Genomic DNA, 14158 nt, shown 5'->3' on the forward strand with positions numbered 1-14158 from the left:
TGCTGCGCTAGCAATGTAATCACATAACCACACTCTTGGAAATGCCTAAAACGACATTTTCTCCTTGGTTCTTTTGTGGAATCTCCAGCTTCTCTCAGAACCACACTCAGTCACTGGGCTCCAGTCCTAGAAGCTTACAGACAGGGTAATGAGACACAGAGCCCGCAGGGTTTTAGGGCTAAAGTGCTCTGCTGAAACTGCAGTAGAAGGCAGTGGGCAGAACAGGAGGAACGGGAGGAAATTGCACATTTAATTCTATTTTAGATTCTGCCTAATTCAAGCCAGAAGCCTGAAATGAGGAATTGGACTTGAGGCTGACAGGAAGGGAAGAGGGGAGGGAGGCAGGGAGTGGGGGACAGGATGCCAAAGGGGGAAACGCCAGAGAAGGCATTTTTCAATGAATTCAAGCAGAAAGGTGGGACTTAAAATGAGTTACAAAACATGGAAACGGAAATGACAAAAAAGCCAAACCGCTCCTACAACAGAGGCAGTGCTTATTAAGAAATACAGCGAATGGTTCTATAATTAGCTTCTCCAGGAACTCTGTGGAACAGAAAAATGCTCACCACTCTTCCCTGGAAATTCTAACATGGTTTCCAGGTACATGTGCCCAGTGCAGTGATTTTTTTTATAAACTGTTTTTTTCCTAAAAATCACTGGAGGCACCCAAGTTCAGAACTCTTGCCACTAGGGAATAATGTGCACAGGCACAGAGCTATATGGAAGGAAGAAGTGTTTGAGCATACAAAGAATCAACGCACCAAGAACACACGTGACCACAGAAGGCTGAAGCCAACCTCTTAAGTTTTAGATGATGAGGCTCAAACGCTAAAATCTTAACTATTCAGTATCCACCAGACAGCCCTTCTACTTAAAAATGTTGGCAAGTAAAAGAACATTTTATTACACATTTTACACCCTCTCAGTTACCAGGCACAATGTTCTTTTGCATTTATTCCCGGCCTTCAGCTGGTGGTTTTGAGTGCATCAGTAAGTGGTCTCCTTAAGTGAGTTATTCTTAGAATGAGAGTATCTTATGCAGCTTTCCTGGGGGTCCACTGGTTAAGAATCCTTCCAATGCAGGGGACATGCGTCTGACCCCCGGTCTTGGAACTAAGATCCCTCATGCTGTGGAGCAACTAAACCCATAAGCCTCAACTACTGAGCCCACACACTCAAGAGCCTGAGCCTCGCAACTAGAGAGTCCGTGCACCATAATGGAAGATCGGAAGATCCCACATGACACAGTGAGGATCCCTCGTGCCACAGCTAAGGTTTGACACAGCCAAATAAATAAATATTAAGAAAAAAAAGAATGAAAGCATCTTATCAGCTTTGCTTCCTGAAACCATCTGCTTGCTGAAAGGGCACATGTGTAGCTTAAAACTCACTGTGCTTTGATAATGTTTTTCATAAGACCATGTCACCACTCCATCATGAAAACCAGCTAGGATGCAATGAACTGGAGAGCTATGATCTGTCTATGCTTCAACCAAAGTAGTTACATGGAACATACCAGTTACCACCTCACCTGTCAAATATAGGGATAACTGATGGAAAGAAACGTATTCCCAAATAGTCTTTGTATTTTTTTTAAAAAGGAAACACTGGTTTTCTAAATGCCTTTTAAAAATAAAACAGTAAAGTCATTAACAAAGGAAAGTGAAGAGGCAAAACACTAGAGACGATTATTTATATATATATATATATTCCCCCCCCCTTTTTTGAGGCAAAAAGAAAACCACATTTTACCTGTGTCTTAGCTTTCCTCTTGCTTCAAATTCAAAGGGAATCTCTTCACCCGTCAGGACTTCTCGCCACTCGCTAACGTTGTGAGCATCATCAAGAAGCGTTCCGTTCCCTTCCGGAACCACCCCTGGACTCCCGCTGTGAGACAGTGCAGCCCTGGAACCAAAGCAGACAGTATCAGCTGGTCCCTCTTTCTCTCCACCCCTCTCTCACCCAGAACTCAGGGCTGGAAACAGGAACCCTCTCAGGAGGCAATTCGCAGCAATAAGGCCATATAACCTGGCTGCAAAAGAGGACCTTAAAGGTCAGTAACTCAAGTTAACTTCATGATCAATCACAACATTTGAAACTTTACAAATAGCTAGAAAGCAATCACTGCAGAAGCACCTGCTGCCAGCAGTAGAGTCTGATACCCAAGGAGTTATGTAAGCTAGTTGTGACTTTTAACTGTAGTATTAGAAAACCTGAATGAATTTCTTGGCCAACCCAATATTTAAGTGACTTTTTTTTTTAAGTGACTAAAAAAACTGACTTTAAAAAAAAAAGTTTCTTCTAGAGCACTACCATACTTGGTGGAGGCAAGAGAAATACATTCTCAAATCAACTGATTCTGGTCCTCATTTCATATACTTCACTACTAAATTGGGAAGATCAGTCTGCATTTGGAGAGTTGAGCCAAGGTCTAAATCGGCAGAAAGTTGTTAGAGAGCCTTCTCACTTGGCTTAGGTGAACTCATTTGTTCTCCCAACTCCACCCAGTTCCACCTGGTCTCAAGTGTGCTGCAGGTTTGGAAGATAATTCGGGGTGGAGGTGAGGGATATGAGAAGTATTTTCAAGCAGTTTTGGAAGAAAAATGGGCAAACCATTTGATTTCATAATAGCATACAGCTTTTCTTAAAGAGGGAAGTAGAATGAAGACCGAGGAGAAAGGATGGAGTGACTTTTCTTTCACATCCTTAAACTACTCAACTTTTACTTTAAAAACAATGGATGCCCAGGCATCAAGATCACAGTTTGGATATTTCAGACTCAAAATCTACTTCTCCGACTACAGACTATACGTAGAACCAGAACCTCCATCATTAGCCTCAGCAAGACATCATGTTATTGATTCAAATGCAATGGATCCCAAGAGCCTCACAGAGGGCCCGGCTTGCTCTGCTGGGTTGGTACACAGGAGCCTGTGGTGAGAGAGATGGCACCAGGTGACAGATCCCGTGTTCCTTACCTGGTGGGCGTGGTGGTCAGGGTGGCAAACCACAGAGTGCAGCCTGTATGATTCCTCAGAGCAAAAGGGACAAACGGCTGCCGGCGCTTGGGGGCTTTCATCTCTGCTGTGAGCAAACAGAAGGCTGTCAGCGCACGCCCTGACCTGTGTGGCAGAGACCCTCCCGGAACCTGGAGGCAATGCCCACCATGGCCTCTTGTGCAAAGAGGCTGATAGTGGACAGAAAAAAGAACAAAGCACCACAACTGTGCTGACAGGCCAAGCAGGGCATCTCCATGTACTCTGCCGCCTACTGTGAGATGACTCCGTCCCCCACAACTGACTGTGATGGTTGACAACTCTCGCCTCACAATTCTCCCGTGATTCTTATGGGCCTTAACTCTCGCCTCACAATTCTCCCGTGATTCTACCACGGCTGGCATCAAGACAGACAGACATGAACCTCTACTGCTTCCAAGAAAGCCATTCTAAATGGATAACCTGAACTGCAGCAAGACAGAACACGTGTTACTTGTATCACTTTGTCCAAAACACTTGTACTTTCAGGAAGCTCTCTTTTGCATAACAATTACCCTTGAGTCATACTAAGCACATTTATAAAAAAAATGAAAACATCCTTTCCTGTTCTCTTACATATGCAGTTGTGGGTTTTCCTCCCTGGAAATTCAAAAAGATACTATCCCAAAGCTATTTAAATGAAGTTTTTAGCTCATTTTTCTTGCACAGATATCCTCACCATCTGTATAAGGCAGGTTCTATGGAGATGCCAAGAGGAACACAAAATATGGTTTCCTTCACAAAGCAGCTTCTAATCGGGGAAACTGGAGAGAAACACTGATCCATATGAAACGGATCCATATGATCCAGTTCTAGGGGGAGCTGGACCTGACGATGAACACTGGAAACAGACTGAGGAAGGCTCTCTGGTGCCCCTGCAGCCTGCTGCGCACTCCTGGGAGCAGAGAGGCCCTGGCTCCTACCAGGGCCTGTGCTTCCTCTACTGGCCACACAAAGAGAGAACGAGGTGGGAGCAGGAACTACAAAGGCAGCACCAGCCCAGGGCTGGGAGCCTCCAGGCTGACGTGCTCAACAACACACACCCGGCTGACAAAAACGGGCGAGGCCCAGTCTTACTCTGTGTCTGGCTTTAAAGCACAAAGACAGCCCTCGGAAGACCAGGATCCAAGTGGTCTGCAGCTGGGGAGAAAATGACAGCTGGAGGTGCCTGCAGTTGCTGGCTGAGAAGACTACAGCAAAATTCAATTCATCTTCTAGGACCGTGTGTTTCCTGCCAGCAAAATCAAGAAGGCCAACCCCATCAAAGCCTGCTTCTCCCACCTCTCAGGTACGGCACAGGGGCAGTATGGTTAAGTCAGTGTCACATCTTCTAAAAAGTAACCACTGTTTCCTTTTCCCTTTGTAGCTTCTTAAGTTTTCAGAAGTTAGTGCTCTACACACGCCACAACAAGCCATTTCAGGTTAAGACAAGTTCTGTTTTGGTAAGAACAATGGCTCAGGGGAGTCTAAGTAAGTAAGTAGGCTCCAGCGTGTTCCCACAACTTAGTGGTTAGCTTTTTAGAGACACCCCAAATGCATCTAAATATAATCTCCACCTAGAATATGCTCATTTCTCATCCCAATGGCCTCATTTAGTTCCCAAGGCTTGATTTAAAAAAAAAAAATCAGTGTTCAACAAGTTGAAAATTAAGGAGTAGCTGTGAGGCTGCTGACAAGAGCAGAGGGGGAGTAAAAAATTTAAGAGCTGTCAGCAGGGTAAACAGTACTCACTGTGGCACCTTGAAAGGAGCCTCCCTCTCCTTGAGCCAGAAAGCAGCTTTACTGAAGGAGATAAAGGGCCCAGGAGGAAAAGCAGCCAGATGTGCTTTCATATCCCACTGTGAGCCAGACGCTAAGTTTCCATTTGCAAATTAGATTTAAAAAGAACAGGTGGCAAGTAGCTTTGATCACACTGTAACATGGAATAAAGTGCTAGGAACCCATATAAAGGTATTCATGAGTATATGGCTGTGAAATTAAATAGCCTAGGTAGGCACACTGCTAAGGTCCCCAAGCTGATTGTGCGGATTGCACATACCCACAGGGACTTCAACAGCCTGCCTCACTGAAGATAAAAATACGTGGAGGGGCTCACAAGTCTAAACTCACAGGGGAAGGAGCGGACATCTTCCACACTAGAGTCCAGCTCAGCTATGTACCTGCTTTGGGCATAGCGCCAGAGGACAAAAGCCCCAAGCTCACCAAAGAGAACAGGATTCCCTGGTGGCCTCAGAAACCTCCTTTGGTGACCAGACCTAATTGGTTCATAGGCTAAAAGAACCCCAAGCTCCTCACATCCACATTTAGCTTAAATAGCTCCAGCTGAGGAAATGTCTGCCCTGTGGACCCGATCCCCAGGGAAATGTGACCATTATACACAGTGCGGGTTCTTATGCTCTGTAAGGAGCTCAGCCTATCAGAAAGGTCCTGGCTTGTAAATCATGCGAAATAAAGTCCCAGGCCTCTCATGTGAATGGAGGCAAATTACTTATTCTCTCTGAGCTCTTGTCCCCATGGACTACACAGGAATAATGCTCTGCTTAGCCCAAAAGATGAAATAACAGATAAAGAAAAACTAAGAAGTATAAATTCATGAAACAATGAAGAATCAAGCCTGGGCTTTGGGAGCCCTCCTCACGAACATCAATCCTAGCAAAACCTTTCAGAAAAAAAACATAGTACTGCCCTCATTTATTAATATCCCTGTTCTGAACTCCTAGTAGAGGAAGCTCAGAAGGTATATTTTTACAAAATACACTATGACCCAGGATCTGGTGGTGGTAGCCAAGGACAAACATAAATCGTTCACATTAAACTGCACTCCTTCACACAAAAGAAGAACTGAACATTTTGGGATTCTAATTCCTTGAAGTTTATGATGTCTTCCTCTCATATTCACTTACCAGTCAAATTCTCAAGAACCCTTAAAGGATCAGAGATAGAAACAAAAAACATTCTTTTTTCTACCTCCTAAGAACCTCAATTCATTTCTAAGGAAATTAAGATTTGTGTCTAAGCAATCATTTACTGGAAATTTTTTTCTGAGCTCCATTCCTGATCATCATAGCTCCTACTCCACACCGCCCTTTGCATTACCATGAGAATAAACATTCACAGAGTAGTCTATAAACAAAGACTTGCTGCAGGGCTTGATGGAGGACGGTTTTCTTGGTTTTCAGTATAGACATCACCTCTAACTGACACTGGATGCTTCTGCGTCATACACTGTGGAGTTGATTTCATTTCCACTAAAGGTTAAAAAGCAGATGCAAGAGACAGAATAAGAATCAGCACGTCACTTCCTTCTAATACAAGACAGCACTTTGTCCATTAGTTGGAAATGATCTTTCCTGTTATTAAAACAAAGTACTCATAACTGGGTATACCCCCATTTGGCTCCCGTGTTCACAGAAAATAAGATGTACAAGGCAGTTCTTAAAACAGGAAAATAAAGCAAGCCCTCGCTTGGCTGTACTGTACCTCTAGCATAGATCTGGTGCTCTAGGTTAGTCAGACTGGCTGTACTCCTAGTTCTAAGGTAGACAAGGGGGAGGCCTGGTAGACAGGAGAGACAAAGTTAGAGGGTGAGAATCAATATAGCATAAAAGAAGATTCGTCTCTGAAACATTAGCGCAAACAGTGTACATTACAAGCACAGCAAGCATCATGCACTTATTGGCTCATTCCTTTGGTGATCACTAGGCGCTCATGAGGTACTTGATGAGGTGAGCCAGACAGCTTTAATGCTGGCTTTTACTGTGGAGCCTGTGTCAACAGAGCATGCTCCTTTTTTTCTCTGTTGGGAAAAGAAAATGTACTCACATTTACTGGAACAGAATGACCAGCCTTTTGAGGATTTTTAATTTAAAGCATGCTTGTTCTCACATGGCATAGAAAAGTTACCAAGAACAAGCAGTACAGATTTTAGTGGGAGCTGCTCCGCTCCAATTGGAAATGGCGGTAGCAGTAGAATGCTAGCCCCCAACGGGTCTCAAAAATTCAAGGGGAATAATCAGCCTGTGTTCCAAGCCTACAGTCTCAGCTGAGGAGTTACCTCATGGTCTTATTTACATTACATGTTAACCATGGACATTTCCAGAACATTTTTTTTTATATTTCCATAAAGGGTCCCTGATTACAAAACTAATGAATTAAGATGCCATGCCATCCAGGTTTACCTACGGAATCTCAGCCCTTACTGAACAAAGCCAATGATAATATCAAAAAAGAGGCCGTTATTTTCTTTCCCAGCCAAAGAAACAGTTAAGAAATCAGCGGCTCCCTTAGGCTGAACTTCATACTAAGAACCTCTAGTTCAAGGGCTTATTTTGAAGCTGGCCTGAATAAAATGCACAAATCTGGGGGGGATCATTACTAAATATTCCTGAGTAAGAGCTGAAGGTTTGTGATTGGTTCAACAAGATCCAAACCGACTGACCTTGGAAACAAATGCCCAAAAATTACTTTAGCAGGCCTAGTAGAAGAATGCAATCCCACTTGCTATTCTATCATCCAAGAAGTCTAAATAAGAAGAGAGTGTGGAAATTTAGGTATGTTCACTCATGCCTAATTAAAAAGATATATTAAAACTTTATAAGCCTAAGTAACCACAAAAATCCGTAAGTAAATAAAAATCTAGCTTTAATTTAGCACAGGCATTTACCATACATACAGTAGCTTATTAACTATAAAGAAAGAGGAGATGTTAAAATAAAAGGGGGAGAGGTGGCAGAGGGACAAAAGAAAGTCCTTCACAAAATCGTAAAGATTCAGCCTTCTTAGTGTTTGCACTGAGTCTGGATTTAAAATCCCTCTGCATGAATAATGTTTTTAGAAACACACTCTTTAGGACGCATTACATATTACAAAGATTATTTAGAGCCTTCTGGGTAGACGAAGGCTCCGTTACATTCTCTCAACACACAAATGGGGAAGGTCAGAGGAGGAGCTAGAATTGAAACTGATGATATCTGAGAAGCCCTGGCTTCCAAGCAATGGCCTTGAGACTCAGAAGCAACAGCCTGGGAACACACAGAGCAAACAGAGCTGACGTGGCCTTGTTCCTCCTTCAAGAAGTACAAGGCAGATAGAAAATCCATTTATACACCCTGAGGAGAGACGAACCAGTTCAAATACTTCGTACACTAAGAAAATCCATCTTCCTGTGACACGTTTGCAGACCAGATGGAATAGTTAAGTATTCATGAGCCATGTTAAGTCCGGCCAAGACTCCCCAAAGAAACCACACTGAAAGAGCTGGGCTGAGTTGAATTTGGATGACAATGGCTTGTGGAACAACTAAGGACCATGCCGTTGGCCATCACAACCTCCCCAGCTCTGAGGAAATCAGAGCTCCATGGTAAAGCGTTAAATAAGGAAAGAAAACACTGTTAACAGAGAACACACTGACTTCTCTATCTTTCAGAGGCTGGGCATTCAATTCTTTTCTCCTTTATAGTACAGGCCCCCCCGTGAAACAATTGCTTCCACATGGGAGCCCGCCCTCCCTCTCTTCAAGAATATATCCAAACTCTCTAATCTTTAGATTCAGACACCTGAAAAGATGTTCTTCAAAATCCAGTCAATTAAACTGTTCTGCTGAGCAAACCACAAATTGACCAATGGCCACCCCAGTGCATTTCCAGGTGCCCCAGTTTATGCGCCACGTGACCGGAATTGAGGAACGGCACACAGCAGGTCCTTTTCCTCCCACAATGGTGGAATGAGAGCTGAGAGGAAAAGTTCAGCGTGTCATGCCAGAAAGAAAAAGAAAAATGTCCCTTCCACAGAATAAAACAGTTGTAGAAGGCAATCGGAATTTCCTGTAGGTTTTTCCATAGAAAATGATGGTTCTATTTGAATTTCTCACTGAAACATGGCTGTGTAGGTCAAAGGTGATTTAGTCAGACATGTGTAGAGAAAAACCTTACTTTGTCCAAAGCATGGAGGATCCACTGACGAGCCCATCCAGTCTTCAGATGGGGTGGGGTCTACTTCCTTGTCCTGTTTACAGTAATCTGCCATCCATGATTCCTTGGTACTTATGTATTGGTCTAGGAAAAATTCCCCAAAGATATTGAGAACACAAACAGTAAAGATTGAGAGTTCAAGTCACATCAATTCAATTCAGCAAAACAAGCTTTTATCGAATGCCTGGCTAAATGTAGAGCCCTATGCTAGACTCTGAGAAAACTGGTTCCCTGAAGAACCTCATGCTCCACTGGAAGAAATGAACGTTAGCGAAACCACCATCACCACAAAACTATCCCACAATGTGAAAGGAGCTAAAAGAAAGATACAAACAAAATGCTATGGGAGCATGTAACAGGGGAAGGTTTATTCTGCGTTGGCAGAAGTGGAGGAGCACACGGCCAAGTGCATGGCAATCACCAGAGACGTGAGGACCTTTGTTCTGGGTCTTGAAGCAGGTAGGGTTACCAACAGGACTAGACAGGATATTCTAGGCAGAAAGAACAGCACATGTAAAGACTTTAAGATATGAAAGCACACGTCACACTTAGGGAACACAGAATACTGCGGTGTGACTCTGGTACAACATGCTGGGGTACAGGGGACATAGCAAAGAAGCCTAGGCAAGAGAACAACTTGCTTTGTGAAGAGCATGGCATGCCATGCTAAGGGGCAGGGTTTGGAGGCAGAAAGACCAGCTAGGAGGCCACCAAACTCAGGAGACTGAAATCCAGCGGACAGTTCTCCACAAGTGGCTTTACTTTTTCAACAGGATAATTATAACAGGAAGAGCAGGTTAACAAAATTATTACACACCACACTTGGATAAAGACCTTCTTTACTAATTAAAATATCACACTTTTTTAAACAAGGATGATTAGTTCCTGGTTTTCAGTTCCAGTATTTGGCTACAGAAATTATATTTCTTTAAACACTAAGAGGTCACAGCAATGTTTCTGGGTTTCAGCACAGTATTAGAAATAAGGAATTAAAGGTTAAAAAAATAAAACAGCTTTACCAATGACAAGAATGCTTTTTAGAGGACATTTTTTTTTTTTTTAATTTTTAAACTTTACAATATTGTGTTAGTTTTGCCAAATATTGAAATGAATCCACCAGAGGTATACATGTGTTCCCTATCCTGAGCCCTCCTCCCTCCTCCCTCCCCATACCATCCCTCTGGGTCGTCCCAGTGCACCAGCCCCAAGCATCCAGTATCGTGCATCAAACCTGGACTGGCGACTCGTTTCATACATGATATTATACAGGCTTCAATGCCATTCTCCCAAATCTTCCCACCCTCTCCCTCTCCCACAGAGTCCATAAGACTGTTAACATTTTAAATTAAATACTAATAAGAAATATATCAATAGAACTCTTTTTATTTAAGGTAAGCTCTTATTTACCATGGCTTTTCAAAACACTGTCCCAAACTTTATCTAAACTTCCAGATGAACAGATTATATAAGAAATAACAGAGAAGCCAAAATAATATAGAAGAATCATGAGATCTATTTACCATTACATTGCTGATATTAATGAAACCTACAAATCTAAAACAGTGTTTTTAAAATTTAGGAATCAATAAACTTCTAGTCTCATTTCACTACACATTCTCTTAACTCTGACATGGAATAAGCCAATGGATATTGTATGAGACTCAACCCAACACATACCCTGAACAAAGTTCACAGATTTGCAGGACAGTCTGCCCTCCATATCTGTGGGCTCTGCAGGCAGATACAGAGGGCCAACCATATTCAATGAACTAGGCTATTTTACACAAGGGACTTGAGCAGCCACAGATGTGGATGGGGCGGGGGAGGTGAGGGGTAGGGAGTGTGGTGCTGGAACCAATCCCTTTGGATACTGAGGCACAACTGTAGCATGTGTTACTATCACTCAGACACTACATTGTTACCAAAAATCAGAGCCTAGGGATCAGTAACTCAAACAGTGAGTGTAGGCTTCATGGTGAACAAAGGCACTATCTCACTGTGTGATAATGTTACTATTCTTCTGATACAAGGACAAGTATAGGGACAAGATTCTGACTCACTATATTGAACCCAGGAGTGTACATTTCAGTGTTGTCAAAGACACTTTCAGAGCTCACGCCATTAGCTTGACAACCCGTTAACCCAGTGATTTTTAGAGTTACGTCAACACGATAATTGATGAGAAACAGCACAGACAACTGACCTTTCTCTAAAGACAATCAAAATCATACATTTCAAGAATTATTCTGTGAATAGTGTGAGAGAAATGAATTTAAACTCACTTCTAGGACATAATAAACCCCAGGGACCAATCATCATGGGGAGAAAGTTCGTCATGGACATGGGTATTTCCCACATGGTCTAAGCTCTTGCTTAAGCACCGAGAACACCAGCATAGGATGCCACTTCTGGAGCAATGGGGTAAGGAGCACCATGAGGCCAAATTAGGGTTTATCAGGAAAGCAGCTGTGAGGAGTAAGCGACGTCTGGTACAGTCCTGAGCAATTGTTAAACCAGAATTAACAGCCTTCCAGACAAGGGACGTATGCACAGAAGGGTACCAGTGTTCGAAAGACAACTTTCCACTCACCAATTAGCACAGAGGTGATGTTGACATCCAAGCGCTGTTTGGCCTTGGCTTCCAGCTTCAGTCGAGGAGGATGGAGACGACTAGCAGCCTGTTGTTGCCAGGATACGGAGCATGGCCAGGGCTCAATAAATGGCTCCCAGCCTAGCAGAACACAGGAAATAAGACATCTGCTCAGCAGATACCAAGAGTTTACAGGGGAACACCGTTCACAAATGCTCAGCAAGGACATACTATGGATAACAGCTTTCTATTTCCAACTTGATTTCACACAGAAGGCACCCTCTCTAGCTTCAGGTTATCCTACAGATGTCTGTGCTGTCTCAAGGACATGGGCAGCACAGCATACGTGCACCCCAACCATGGTCTTCCAAAGGTGGGAGGAAGGCAGGCAGGCGGGACGTGCCCTCTTCTATTAAAGAGCAGGCAAGCCCTGTTTTTGATACACTCAAGATGGAAAAAAGTGTCTCAGACTCAGGTTGGGAAAACAGTGTCAGTGTCAGTGGCTGAAGTAACTATTAAATTTAACTACCCTCTTACATCAAGAACCATTGGTTGAATAAATAGGTATATTCAGCAGTTCGTTAAGTTTTTCAAAATTTTCATCTTAAAATGTGTCATATGTACAGAAGGTATATTTAAACAACATTTATGTATGGTTTAAAGAATAAAATCACTGCAAACGCTCATGTACCCTCTACTCAGCTTATGAAAGAGAACATTACACATGCTTTTGAAGCTCCTGAGTAACACTCCCCACTAAACCTCTCCCACTCAACTCCATTAGTTTGAATTTTTAATCATTCCTGTGTCCTTCTTTGTAGTTTTACCATCCATGTATACATTTCTGAAGAATAAATACATTAGTGTGTCCTGCTAATGTAGGGGATCTTCATATAAATAGAATCCAACTGTGTGTATTCTTTTGCAAGTTTCTATTTTTGATCAATAACATGTCTTTGAAATCCGCTCACATTGATGCCATATATCAGTGGGACATTATTTTCACCACTGAGTTCCAATCCACTTATGAACACACCACTTTGTTTATCTATTCTACTGCTAAGAGACACTGCACTTGATTCCAGCTTTGCTGCTATCTGGAAGGCCACTACCAGAAGCGGTCTTTTTTCACTTGTTTCCTAGGACACATAGGAGACTCTCAAAGGCACAGATCTAGAAGAAGTATGTTGAAGGGTTGCCAAGTATGCTTGTAGGTCACGTCAAATTGTTTTCGAAAGTGGTTGTCCCAATTTACAATTCTGACCGTAGGAAATGACACTTCTATGGCTCATATCTTCACCATACTTAGGTCTGTCACACTTCCTTTTTGCCCATCTGTTGGATGAGAAAAATGGTATCTTACTGTGGTTTGAAAGATGGCTTTTCAAGGCCAGTTAATTTTTCCCTAAACACAATCCACCGGCCATAGATGAGGTGATTTACTAATACAAATCCAATCTAACATGTAGCTTAACATTGGTACATTCATCTCCTCACGCCGTTTAGTGCTTAGTGACCTGAATGTGTTCCTGCAACTGTAAAAGTAAGCAATATTTGCTCTGGGAAAATAAATGATTCTCAGAAAAAATAGCTACCATATGCCCTGTAAAACTTTCTCTCAACTAGCAGGGCTGGGACTATTATTCTGAAGTTAAACATTTTGAACAATTAGGAAAAAAGAGTGTTGCCTTTAAGTGAATCCAGAACAGAGAAGGGAGAATGTTAACTAACATATAATATTGAATGTGACACGTACTCTAGAACAATTAGCAGGCAGCAAAACACACTGGAAGCTTAATTTTCCCCTGACTTCAAAGGGAGCAACCGCTCTTCAACACTCCCTGGTTTACTTTGTCCATACCTACAAAGAATCTCTTTAAGGTAAAGAATGTCACAGCTCAAACTGTTCAGCCCTGTTACCGGATTGTTCTTGAATGTCCATCTGTATAGATCCTTACCCTGGTCTTTTCAGTGGAAGGAAAGAAATATGAAAATGACTTGCACTGTATCCAGGTTTATGTCTCTGGAAGAACATCTTGCCCTGAGCAACCACGTTCTACTTTAGGGAATAAATAAGGCAGGTTATAATCATTTACCAGCTTCCCAGGTGGCACTAATGGTAAAGAACCTGCCTGCCAACGCAGGTGACATAAGAGATTCAGGTTTAATTCCTGGGCAGGGAAGATCCCCTGGAGGAGGGCATGGCAATCCACTCCAGTATTCTAGGATTCTAGCCAGAATCCTAAGGACAGAGGCACCCAGCAGGCTACAGTCGATAGCATCACACAGTCAGACACAACTGAAGCAACAGTACGTATGCACGCAAGGCAGGTTATTTGCTGTTACTGACTCAGTGCTCTTCTAATGAGACAAGCCCAGTAGGAAGGGAGGAGGCCTTAAGTTTAGAATGTGTGTGGGCTTAAATCTCGCTTGAAAGTTAGCTACTCTCAGGGCCAGACGAGTGATCCTTCACTACTGAGCAATTTCATGTTCTGAAATGAGCCAAACTCCAGGATCAAAAAGAATTAACTATGAAAATTTTAAATAATTCCGTTGTGACATAC

The 14158-nt window shown here is 42.7% G+C and overlaps 1 protein-coding gene across 7 annotated transcripts in view; it reads right to left on the bottom strand.

The window, feature by feature from the left end:
* The window catches only part of VPS13D (vacuolar protein sorting 13 homolog D), a 273484-nt gene that overhangs the window by 168562 nt on the left and 90764 nt on the right, over positions 1-14158 (bottom strand). For 4 of the 7 annotated variants that reach the window (XM_027564851.1, XM_027564858.1, XM_027564856.1 and 1 more), the window contains 5 exons: positions 11595-11735; positions 8966-9088; positions 6516-6590; positions 2979-3084; positions 1753-1905 (listed from right to left, as the gene is read on the bottom strand). In XM_027564851.1, the coding sequence (XP_027420652.1) occupies positions 1753-1905; positions 2979-3084; positions 6516-6590; positions 8966-9088; positions 11595-11735 (598 nt within the window). The remainder of the gene's footprint in view (positions 1-1752; positions 1906-2978; positions 3085-6515; positions 6591-8965; positions 9089-11594; positions 11736-14158) is intronic. The other 3 variants (XM_027564852.1, XM_027564854.1, XM_027564853.1) reach the window with 3 other exon arrangements.

Source organism: Bos indicus x Bos taurus, chromosome 16, assembly GCF_003369695.1.
Source record: "Bos indicus x Bos taurus breed Angus x Brahman F1 hybrid chromosome 16, Bos_hybrid_MaternalHap_v2.0, whole genome shotgun sequence".
Taxonomy (NCBI): Eukaryota; Metazoa; Chordata; class Mammalia; order Artiodactyla; family Bovidae; genus Bos; species Bos indicus x Bos taurus.